At 29.5% G+C, this 12,293-nt stretch overlaps 1 protein-coding gene across 2 annotated transcripts in view; it reads left to right on the top strand.

The window, feature by feature from the left end:
• Positions 1-8,861, top strand: part of SecS (Sec synthetase) — a 36,807-nt gene extending 27,946 nt beyond the window's left edge. For both annotated transcript variants that reach the window (XM_075365362.1, XM_075365361.1), the window contains exons 8-10: positions 86-271; positions 4,650-4,790; positions 8,209-8,861. In XM_075365362.1, coding sequence (XP_075221477.1) covers positions 86-271; positions 4,650-4,790; positions 8,209-8,498 — 617 coding nt within the window. In that variant the 3' untranslated portion in view covers positions 8,499-8,861. The remainder of the gene's footprint in view (positions 1-85; positions 272-4,649; positions 4,791-8,208) is intronic.
• The last annotated feature ends 3,432 nt before the right edge of the window (positions 8,862-12,293 follow it).

Here is a 12,293-nt window from a genome sequence, read left to right as displayed (position 1 = left end):
AAATTTTCATAAATTAGATTATTTTACAATTTTTTCAGCAGTTTTCATTCAGTCTTTTGTGTTAAGTGAATGATTGTTATTTGAGGTCGAGCATCTGCAAGTCCTGCAATGGATGTGTTCATTACACTGCTGTCATTGGGGGTGAATGGATACAAGAACCTCATCAGTCAAAGGAAAGAGATGTACAAGTACTTGAAAGAAGAACTAGGAAAAGTTGCTTCAAAGCATGGTGAACGTCTACTTGACACAAAAAATAATCCAATCTCAATAGGTATAATTTTTTTATTTTCTCTAATAGTTTCATTGTAGTGTTTTAGCATGTACTAGTTTATTAGTGTGTTGTTAGTGATATTTTTTATAAGGCTTAAATCTTATTGCTATCTTTAAAAGGCACTTCTTGAGTTGAATATGCCACTTCAATCACTCAGATATCAGATTTCAGTAAAAGTAAAAAACATACACAGTTTGGTCTGAAAAGTTCCCAAATTAAATTTCTATATTCGATAAAAGTAGCGCCATCTCTCAGGCAACCAAGGAACTGTGTAGCACAATGTCTGATAAGTGTGTGTATAAAATTTTGTCACTCAAGTCTCAAGTTATATTCGGCCACATAAATTATATTCATGTGAGCTTGTATGAGCTCGTGACATGGAACAGAGAAGCTTGATAAAATTTTGTGTTAGTCTTCAAAGATCTTTCTTTGAAACTTATCCTATGATGCAGCAAGCATTCGGTGATGAAGGTGTATCTCATACTACAATATACACATGATGGAAGAAGTTTTAAGGCGGTAGAGAGTTGTTGGATGACAACAAATGAAGCAGTAGGCCGTCAACAGCTGTTCACAACGAAAACGTTGTGAAAGTGCGTGCATTCCTGCTTGAACAACCTCATCTTAACCTTTGGGCCATAGCAGTTGCTAAACATCGGTAAAGACGCGATATGTACAATTCTAACAAAAAAAATGAACTGCCAAAAGGTGTGCTCTCGTTTCGTTCCACACTTCTTGAACAAAAACAAAGACAAGTGCGTCTTTCTCGCCTTCAAGACTTTGTTGAATCTGCCAATAGCGACCTGAATTTTTTGCAAACAATTGTAACTGGGAATGAAAGTTGTTGCTTCATGTATGATCTGCAAATGAAGTGTCAATCCACTATTTGGTTGAATTCTGGAGCACAAAGACCAGTGAAAGTCGGGCAGCAAAAATCAACAAGCGAAAATAGTGTTGATTGCATTCTTCGACTCAAAGGACCTGACTCATCATGAATTTGTCCCAGCTGGTCAAACCGAGAATTCTAAATTCTATTTGGAAGTAATGGAATGCCTGATGTGTCGCATTTGTTGAATTTGTCGAATCAGGCCTGAGTACAGGGATCCGGGCAGTTAGGACTCTCTTGCATGACAATGCCCCAGCTCTCATGGTAACAGTTTTAACATATTATTATGCCGCAAATCAAATCACTGTCTTATCCCACCTGCCCTATTCACTATTTTCTGTACCTGAAACTCAAGTTGAAGAAGGAAGGTCGCTTTTTCAACGATATTAAGACCATCCAAAGGGCTTGCATCGTTGAAGATGATCCCACAAAGTGATTTCTCCAGAGCTTTTGAAGGGCTCTTCCAGTGCTGCAACAAGTGTATAATTATAGAAGGGTTCTGTGTAGAGGGCTGTTGTGAATAAATTCGTTTATCTTAAAATCTGTAATTTAGTTCAGGAACTTTTCAGACATACTGTGTATACAAAGAGAATGCAGAGCTGTATTTCCCATTTGTCAGCATTAACAGACTATAACATGCACAAGAGGTTATCTCTAAAATAAAGACCGTTTCATTGTAAAAAGATTATTCTGAAAAACTTCATAAATATTTTTTGTTTCTCTTAAACTACATACTTTATACTACTTCTCTATATAATCGCCACATGAATTAAGACATCTATCATAGCAATACACAATCTTCAATATACCCTTATCAAATTCTTCTGCTGCCAGTCCATGTAACCACTGATTAACAGCATTTTTAAGTTCATCACCTGCAAACTGTTTACCACTCAAAAATTCTTTCAATTTCCCAAACAAATGGTAATCAGGAGGAGCTAAGTCCAGACTATTTGGTGGGTGATCATAAATTTCCTGTCCAAATATTCTCAATAAATCACATGTCAGACCCACAACATATAGACGTACATTATCGTGCAACACAATGCCGTCGGTCAGCTGCCCACGTCACCAATTTGAATGGTGCACTGTAACTTACGTAGAGTTCTGCAGTAAGCTTCTGCATTTATAATCGTTCCACATGGCATGAAATCAATCAGCAGTATGCTAAACCTATCCCAAAGACTGGTGGCGATCAGTTTGCATCCAAATGCCTGTGGATTGACCTTTGTTGGTCTGGTTGGTGATTGAGGATGACGCCATTTACTTGACTGCCGTTTTCTCTCTGGTGTGTAATACAAAATCCATGTTTCATCGCCGGTAACATTCAAACTAAGGAACTCATAACCTTTTTCTGTGTAGTGCATCAAAGATTCCAAAGCAGATCCCGTTCAGATTTTTTTGTGATGTTCCATTAAGATGTGCAGCACCCAATGTGCACAAAACTTTCTGAAGCCTAGATGGTCATGAACAATGCGACCAATAACAGGTCTTAAAACGTCATGAAAAACAAGGGCCAGGTCGGAAATCATTGAGCAACAATCTTTTCTGATTTCATCATCAATGTATTTCAATAAGTCCTCTGTCATTATCAAGGGCCTCCCCGAATGTTCTTCATGCATATTAACTCTGTTATTTCTAAACCCTTCACGCCATTTTCGAACATTTCTTTCATTCATTACATTATCACCATACACAGCAACCAACTGTCTATGAATTTCAGTCGACTTAACGTTTTGATGGTTTAAATAACATATGACTTCACATATTTCACAGCTGGTGGCAACATCAATTTTCTTATTCATTTTATAACATAATAACTCACATGTAATCAAAGATACTGCAACGTGACAACTTACAGACAACAATGCAGTGTACATTACTAGTGTGACCATAAACGAAACAGGTTCACCAACCTTAAGAAGAGAAATTTCCCAGCAGTCTTTACTTTAGAGATATCCCTCATAATTACATGGACGTGAATAAAACTTAATTCAATTATGATTGAACTTCAAAAAGAAATTTCAAAAGAGTGTATAAAACTTTTAACTTTAATAATGTTTCAGATACATCATGTTTGATGTTTTTTGTTTTCATTATAAAGAGCCACTCTAGAGATCGTGATTCTAAAGGCCTAATTTTTTATAATTAAAGTCATTTAATCTAGTAACGTTATTTAAAATGTTGAAGCATTGGTTATAATCTTGGATCTGAAATTAATAACTTATTATTTTTCCATTTTTCAGCCCATCTATATAGAAATAAATCTGTGTACTACAGCTCATAGAGATATGCAACATATTGTGTTAGCTTTTTTATGAATTCACTGTTATAAATTAAATATTAAAGTTATAACAGGCAGATATTTGTTACAATTTTTTAAAATTACATTATATAGACGTGGTCATTCAACTTTCCCAATTTCATTTCAGATTAAAATAAGTCATTTCCTCACAGATATTTAATACCTCAAACACCATTAAGTTCATTTTGGGTATCTAACTTTAAGTGGTTATTAAAAATAAATGTTATACTCACCCACCATACATGAATTTCAAGCATACCCACCATGTCCATAAAATAATAATAAATAAAAAAAAAACATTTTACTAAAAAATTTGCTTATCATAATTACTGTGTCATATATCTTTATACGTTGCAAGAGTTTGACAGATCTTCATAAAAAATAGAATGGTATAAAAATTATTACTCAAAACACTGTGATATTCAAAATTTGAAATTATGTGGTTATGAATGTGCGTGCTGTAATCAGCAAGATCTAGAGATTAATAATTCTAAAACAATTTTTTTTTTTATTATTTAAAGAACTCATATAAATTGTTTAAAAAAAATAGGCAATCAACTAGTGTATAATTGAATGGGCTAAATTTCTGTGTTGTTTTTAAAAATCTGACAGCCCAAGATGTGTATTCTCAAACTTGATCTTATTTATTATTTTGTCTGATAATACTACATTGCAAAATGAATATGCTTGAATTGAAGAATGTTTGTAAATACCATAAATTTATAACTTCACGCAGATAATTCTGAATGCATTCACTGTTTACTGTAGAATTAGCTCTAATTACAGACCCTAAATAGTTACACTGGATAGATACTCATTCTTTCATAAGTTATGGTAACAGTTTATGAGAAAACAACATTTTTAGAACTGACCACAGTGTATATTTTCAAGTTTTAAATTCAAGTTGGTAAGAAATTTATGGAATTTAAGGTTTTGTCAATACTTCTATGTTCATTATCAATCTAGAAAAAAAATAATAGAGTTCTTTTGAAAAATTACCAACAGACACTGAACCGATACAAGTTGTTTTTTGAGCATATAAAATAACAGGAAAATGTATACTTGAGTTGAACCAATATATATTTAAATAAATATACAAGAAGTGATGTTCTTTTAATATAAATATTGTCAGATTTTTGCAACTCTTATCTACCTTTTTTAATGTTATTTTTCTGGGATTCTTACAGCTATGACACTTAGCTCAATAGCTGGAGGTGACAGCAAGCGTGTCACAATGTTGGGATCAATGCTATTCCTACGCTGTGTTTCTGGCACTCGAGTTATTTCAGGTGTAGAGTTGAAGGAGGTTGCTGGTTACAAATTTGAAGGTAATTTTTTATAAAAATAATTTAACTTTTTCTTTTCCTAACCCCATTCAATATTACTTAATTTATTTTTTGTTAATTACATCACTGGTTAGTTATAAAAATTCACTAAAAAAAACTAAAAACTGTGTTTCAAAAGAAACACTAAAGTTGTTTTGTATTTTTTTCATAATATTGGAATGCCTGTGCATTGTTATCAGCAAATCATTTAATCATGTGATAAATCAGTAATATAATAATTGACCTTCCTAATTGAGCTAAAAATAGTTTGCAGCTATTAGAAATTTCCATATGTTTCTACTTCGCACCTCTCTTGTGTTGTTACTGTATACTACAAAAAGTCCAAAAAATGTTCTGCACAAAAATGAAATATAATATTATTCTAAAATTAATGCTTCATTTAAAAATGTTTAATTATTGCATATTAAATTTCTGGTATTTTTTGGATAATTAACTTGTTATTTTTAAGACATTTTTCTGAGAGTTGTCAGAATACTAATTTTGTACAACTTTACTAATCATATAAATTTTATTGTATAAAGTTTATATAATTTTTCCATTGAAATATATAAAATTAATTAGTTTTGCCTTCTAAGGAAAATTATATTTATAAAGAAATCTGTTATAGATTTATTATATTAACATTACATTATTATTATTGAATTCTTTTCAGCCAGTTTTGAAAAATGTAAAAAAAATACTCGACAATTTATTTATTTTTATATATAACTGCAAATAAAACATTTTAATAAAAATTGGATTAGATTTTGAAACCATTGATTTAACAATGTTGCTAATATAAGAATCTAGATTTTTGATCTTGATCATAAAATAATTGTTGTAGATGATAATGAATTTTTGTAGGATAGTAGCTGATTGTCTTAAAATTATATGAAGGTAAGTCAAAAGTAAAATAAAATTTAAACAAACAGTTACTTTTATTTGTCTTTGTACATTATTATTTACTTATTTATTAAAATATGTTTATTTTTCAACATAATCTCCTTCTGCTTCTACACAGTTAATTTATTAATAACCTTTAAACTCTATTCATGCAGAAACATTTAGGTGTGGTACAGCCAATTATTTCTTTGCTTTCATGGCCTCTTTATCAGAACAGTAGTGAATCCCTTTTTTGATAAAAGAGCTAAAAGAGCATTCTTTTAGGGCTTAAAAGATGAAAATCATTTGGAATGTAAATAAAAAAGAGAATAAATGTTACATCCTTTGTTACGAATTAGTACTTACTTTTTGCATCACACATTGTCAAAAATGATTTTCTATTGTCGAATACTCATGCACTGGGACCAATTGCTGCAATACTGGTCAGTCTTAAAACTGCATTCGTAGCCATCTGTATTTTATGTGTGCATAACAAAAAGCACAGTCATTTCAAGTGATAAAATTGTTTTTTCTTACTAATTTACAGAAATATTTAAAATTGAAATTTTATTGACTTTAGAACTAAAAACATGACCATTTTTATAAAAAGAGATGTTGCCAATGATTATACTTCTATGAAAAGTTAAAATGAGAAGTTCCCAGTTAAAAGCCCAAACCTATAACAGTTTGTTTGTATACTGTTTCCTGTTTCACTTTATGATTGTACTTCAGAAAGTTTTGTATGGTTCTGTTGTAAGGGTACCAGTTCTGTTGTACTAATCTTCATATGATTCAACCCACCAGGTTGGTGTAGTGGTGAACTCGTCATTGCAAATAATAATGTACATTTCAAATTCAAGAGGTGTAAGGTTCAAATCCTAGTAAAGGCAGTTGTGGATACCACTGTTCTTTGATGGCTGTGTTTCAAGTAACCACACACATCTCAGGAATCGTCAACCTGAGACTGTACAAGACTACACTTCATTTACATTCATACATTTCATCCTCTGAAGTAATACCTTATGGTGATTCTGGAGGCTAAACAGAAAAAGAAAGAAATCATATGATTCAGTTGAACATTTTTTCCATTCGTCTTATAATAAATGTATCTGATGGAACAGTATTTGTCCTAGATGGTAGCTGCTTCCCACTGTAGACAGTTTTAGTTTTTGTCACTTCATAATTAGATACTGTAATTATTTTTCAGGTTCAGAAATTTTTACCAGTATACTGTGTTGTGTGAATACTATACCGATACTTAGCATTTTGCAGGAGTTACATAGTGAAAGATAATATCTGTTGCTGTTTCATCAGAATCTGTCAAATTAATAATTAGTTACTTCATTTAATCACATTCAATAATATTATTACTTTCTTGTCTAGATAGCGCTGTAGCTCTAGAAGGGAAAGTATTGTAATTGGTCCAATTTTGGCATATGCAGTTTTCACTGGATCTTGACACTCTGACACCTTAGGAACCCAAAAAACTAGATGTTAATGTTTGTGCACACATGTGTGTGTGTGTTGGGTGTTGGCCTTTAAATCACCTTATATCTCCAGAACTGGAAATCACCCAGTATGATATGAAATAATGTAGCAGTAATTTCAAAAGAATCTTTTTCAGATATCAATATCACCTTTTATTATTGGAACCATTCCCTTAAAAATGTTATCCAAATAAACATTGCATTTTCTTTCATTTTTAAACGTATTCATTCTACCTGAAAAAAAACTGTTATCTGCTTCAAAGATTGATCACCTTTATTTTTTAACATTTCAAAAGTTCTGAAAAATTTTAACGGTTCTCTTTATAGATTCTGTAAGTTAATGTGGAACCCAGTGAGCACAGAGTTTGCAAAAATTGAAAAAGTCTATAATTTAAAATGCCAAGACATGTCTTATATTCAGCTTATTGTAACATCATTAACTTTAATATTTGTTGATTGTAGTGAATCATTCATTTAATCACTTCAATATTGTTATTATTTTTTGAAATGAAAGACTTAGCTTTCTGTTGTCCATCAAAGATATAGAAATTCTACCTTTTTAAATCAATATATCCATAAATAAAGCTTGCTTCCACTCAAACAACACCTTTTATAATGCTGCTGTGAATCTATAACTAATCTCAGTTGATTTTATCCCTTCAGAATTTAAAAAACATATATCACTGCTAGCATTTCTTCCTTGTTGCAATCGACAGTGGATTGTTCATTTAAATTGATTTTAAAAATGACCAAAGTAGCCAAAAGCAAATCAATGTTTCCAATTAACAGCTGATATGAGGTTATAATGCATAGCAGAACAATTTAGTTTCTGTGATTTGTAATTGGGAGGGGATTTTGATTGCACTTTGACATGCGATTTTGATTTTTCCCTTATATTTTGTACTAATTTGTTCATGAAATTTTAATATATGATGAAATACATGAGTTAGAGGAGATTATTTTTAAATTTGTTTAGAAATTTATCACAAATTATTATTTGTGATGAAAAATTAAAATATTGATGCTATATTGATAAATGATTTTTTTTAAAGGATGGGGAGCTCACTATTCCAATTATCCTACACCTTATCTAACAGCAGCTGCTGCCCTAGGTATCCGAAAATCTGACGTGGACCTTTTCACACATCGATTGGATAAGGCTTTAAATAAACTCAAAGGCCGATCTGCACCACCAACACCCACTTCTGTTGAGGAGTTAACAATGAGTGGTAGGAGATCGGGTCAAGGAAGCAGAGGTGGAACTATAAATGGTGAAGCAGGAGATCAAGGAAGCAGTGCTGGTACTTCACTAGCAAGCAGTAAAGACAGCCTTCGCAAGTGATAGATCAAATGACACCGAGCATTGTGCATCGCTTCGCAGGATGTTTTGTGTTTTTCGCTCATCATAGAGACTTCTTGTTTTGTCAAGGCGAAATGTACATAAATTTATAATAGCAGGATAGTGATGCACCAATGCAAGCGTAAATAATCAGGCACTTTTAGAATTGAATAACAATCACTCTGGGTAATAATTTTCCTGGAGATAGAAATAGGCATATAGGACTTAAAAAAGTAGTAAATAGGATGGTATTTATAAATTGGGCAGCAACTTCCCTAATTATTTCATCTGATAAATTTTTTGAGCAAATAAATTTATTATTTATTAACACCATTAATGCACATGATTTATAATTAATGACATCATATTGGCTTTTTTAATTATTTATTTCTGATTAATTTTTTAACTTTTATAAAAAAGAAATATAACATTAGTGTTACAAATAATTATATTACTGTAATTTTTATATTAAAAAAATGTTTTTTATATGATAGTAAATTATTACTAAGTTATATTATAATTTGTTAAAAATTTTCTTTTCGAATTATAACAAATTTTTTAAATATACCGATTCACACATCTTCCAACCTTACTTTTTTCTGATCATCTTCAGAACAGAACTGATTTTGAAATTTAGAAAAAATTGACTAGTTTCTTTTTTCTTGTTTTCTGCAGTAAATTGTATGATAGTATATTGTTATTATTGAAAATAAAATTGTAGCTTTATTTGTTTCTTATGTACTTCTTATATTTTGAAAGTTAACAAATATTGAGCATCTCATGTATCTCTAATTATTATTAACAATTTTGTGAGAATGTATAAATTGTGGAGCAGGAATCATAAAACTATCATCAATGCCTAATTCGATGAAATGGTCTTTCTCTCAGTAATTTTTATTTTTATTCTCCATATAATTCATACATAACTGAATCAATCAGAAAAAGTCATTTTTAAAATGATTAAGAGTTTTTAGTTGTATTAATTAAATCCTATATGATCTGGATATTAAGAAACTCCTATTAACCCATCTCATTATCTTTTTATACACAGTTAGTTTAAATTATGTTAAACTATATATATATATATATATATATATATATATATATATATATATATTGTTAAACCAATACTGATATAAGAGTTCTAAAAAGAATAAAGTAAATACAAGCTTTTAAAATTGTTAACCCTCCTTTTGAAAAAATTAAATAACTTTTCAGAAGATGATTTCTCTCAATTTAACGACTTTTTTTTAGTATTTTTTCGTTGTAGTTTTTTTTTTATTTTCTCACATTAATTCTAAAAGAATCTTAATATTAAATTAAAATTCAGATTTTTCACAGAATATGTGCATATCTTCCACTTCTAATTGTTTCCATTTGAGAAAAAAGTGCAAATTTATGATCTGAAACTGAGATGAGTGCTCATCACAGGTGAAATAACAGTATCTATTCAACTGAATTGTCTCATCACTCTGTTTTCTCATTAAGATTAAGCTACTTATGTAATCAACAAAATATTTAAATGCCGAAGTTATTGTATTTTTGTTTGATAAAAAAAATATTTATCAAATATTAAATTAAGCCTATTTCTGTAAAAAAAAAATAAATAAATAAATAAATCCAATTGAAGTTGTACATTTTCTTTTTTTAGGTAGGACTATTGTCAACAATCTTTGTTTGACGGAATACAGAATATTGCTAATAAGCTTAAAGTTCCCTCCAATGACAAGGTATTTTTTTAAATTGCAATTTAAATATTACTGAAAAAGTTTTATAAAAAGCTAATATTAAAACATTTATGTTGAAGTTTAGAAATTTAAAATTCCATCCATTACAGCTTTAACCAATTTTAAATTTTGTAAAACAAATTAATGTAATAGAATTTACTTCTCTTTTTATATGATATATAAATTGGTGCATCACTAATTATAACGGTTTCTTATTTATTAATGTTTGAATGTAAACAAAATAAATAATGAAGTAGAAATTTAAATGAATTCAATCTAGATAAAATAATGATAATTTTATTTTAACTATTATTTATTTGTATTTATTAATATTCTTTTACCAGCTTCTTACTATATCTTTAGAGTACATATTCTTATATTCGTAACATACATTTTTTTTTTTTTTTAATAACTACCTTTTAATTCAGTGTATTTTTAATATAGACTTAACAAGGAAGTTGTATTCTTTTCAAGTATGGTTGTATAATTATTTCAATATTCTTGATGCTGGACTCTATTTAATAAAATCCAGCATCAAAATATTTTATAATATTTTTGAATTGTTTTCAATTTTTACACCTATTTTATAATTTGTATAATAAGAAATTGCCTTTTGTACGATTTACTGTTAATTAACACGTTAAAAGTTAAACGACTTTTAATTATTGACAGACATCAATCAGTATATTTAGAAATTTATCAGATAGCAATGTATGTCTTCTCATGACTGCATGTATGTATAATTTATCATTCCAAAAACTATCATCCTAAATATGCTATTATCAACTGTGATTCAAAGTCTAGGCAATCTATACTTGGTCTATTTAAAGTCAAAAAGACTGGTGTGTTAGGCATTCAGAGCCAAAACAGTGGCTAGATGTATACAGGTCTTGAATTATGAAATAAGGTGACCATGTAAAGGATGCAATCCTTTTCTCTGAAGATTAATAATATGCTGCTGGATGATTGATACAATAATTTAAAAAAGTGGCTGTAAGAAAATTAATATACCTTCACCAGGTTAATATTAAAAATTATGTTTTGGTTAACAGCATGAAAGAAGAGCTTGTGAAGTATACTGTGCTATTTAATTTGCACTATTAGGGATTTAGTTGTTTGTTAACGAACTATTTAATATTTTCCCTGTGTTTTAATTTTAAACTAATATTGTACTCTAAAATATTAAACAAATTTTTCTTTTGTAATCAGAATGGTAAGCGAATGGTTTGCGTGATTTCTGGAATTCTTAAAAATATTTGTTGGGGTTTGATTCACTTATTCCTGTATGATATGAAATATAACTGGTTTAACCTAATATTTATATATCATTCTTCTGTGCAGAAAGGAAATCATTATTAATAATTACTTCAATACTATGACACAAGAACAGATTTAAAAAAAAAATTAAGTTATTCTAGAGTTAGGCACATACAAATATAGTGTAGTAATTTTGATTTACAGAGTGCTATTGATTACTGTGCTATCATTGTGTGGTTAAAGAATTTATCGCATTTACAAAAAAAAAAACAATTTCATTGTAAAAATATTAGTGAATTTTCCATATGACAAAAGCATTATAAAATCAGAAAAATGATGAATAATACAAACCTCCCAAACAACATTTTCAGTGTGATGGTGTCTCTCAAAAAACAATGGTTTGTCCCGAATCCAAAAAATTGATATTTTTAAAATTACAAAGGTTCACTTGTCAGGGGGGCTGTTTAAATTTCAAAATAATAAATAGCAAAATGATGATACTCTAAATAGATGTTCTTAATGATTGGAGTAGCTTGCTTGTTTTCTCATGTTTTTTAAAACATTTGTGTGTCATATTTTGAAACAGTCTTCTGGCAAGTGAACCTTTGTAATTTTAAAATTGTCAATTTTTTTTACATTCAGGAGAAGCAATTGTTTTTTTTTAGGATTCCTTTAAACTGCAAGTGTTTTTATATTATTTACCATTTTTTTGATTTCAAAATGTTCTTGTCATTAGGAGATTCACAATACTTATGCAATGAAATTGTTTTTTTAGTAGTTGTGATATCAGTTATTTTGGTTGTAATATTTTTCA

The sequence above is a fragment of the Lycorma delicatula genome, chromosome 5 (assembly GCF_047948215.1).
Source record: "Lycorma delicatula isolate Av1 chromosome 5, ASM4794821v1, whole genome shotgun sequence".
Taxonomy (NCBI): domain Eukaryota; kingdom Metazoa; phylum Arthropoda; class Insecta; order Hemiptera; family Fulgoridae; genus Lycorma; species Lycorma delicatula.
This window is presented reverse-complemented; position numbering and strand designations above follow the sequence as displayed.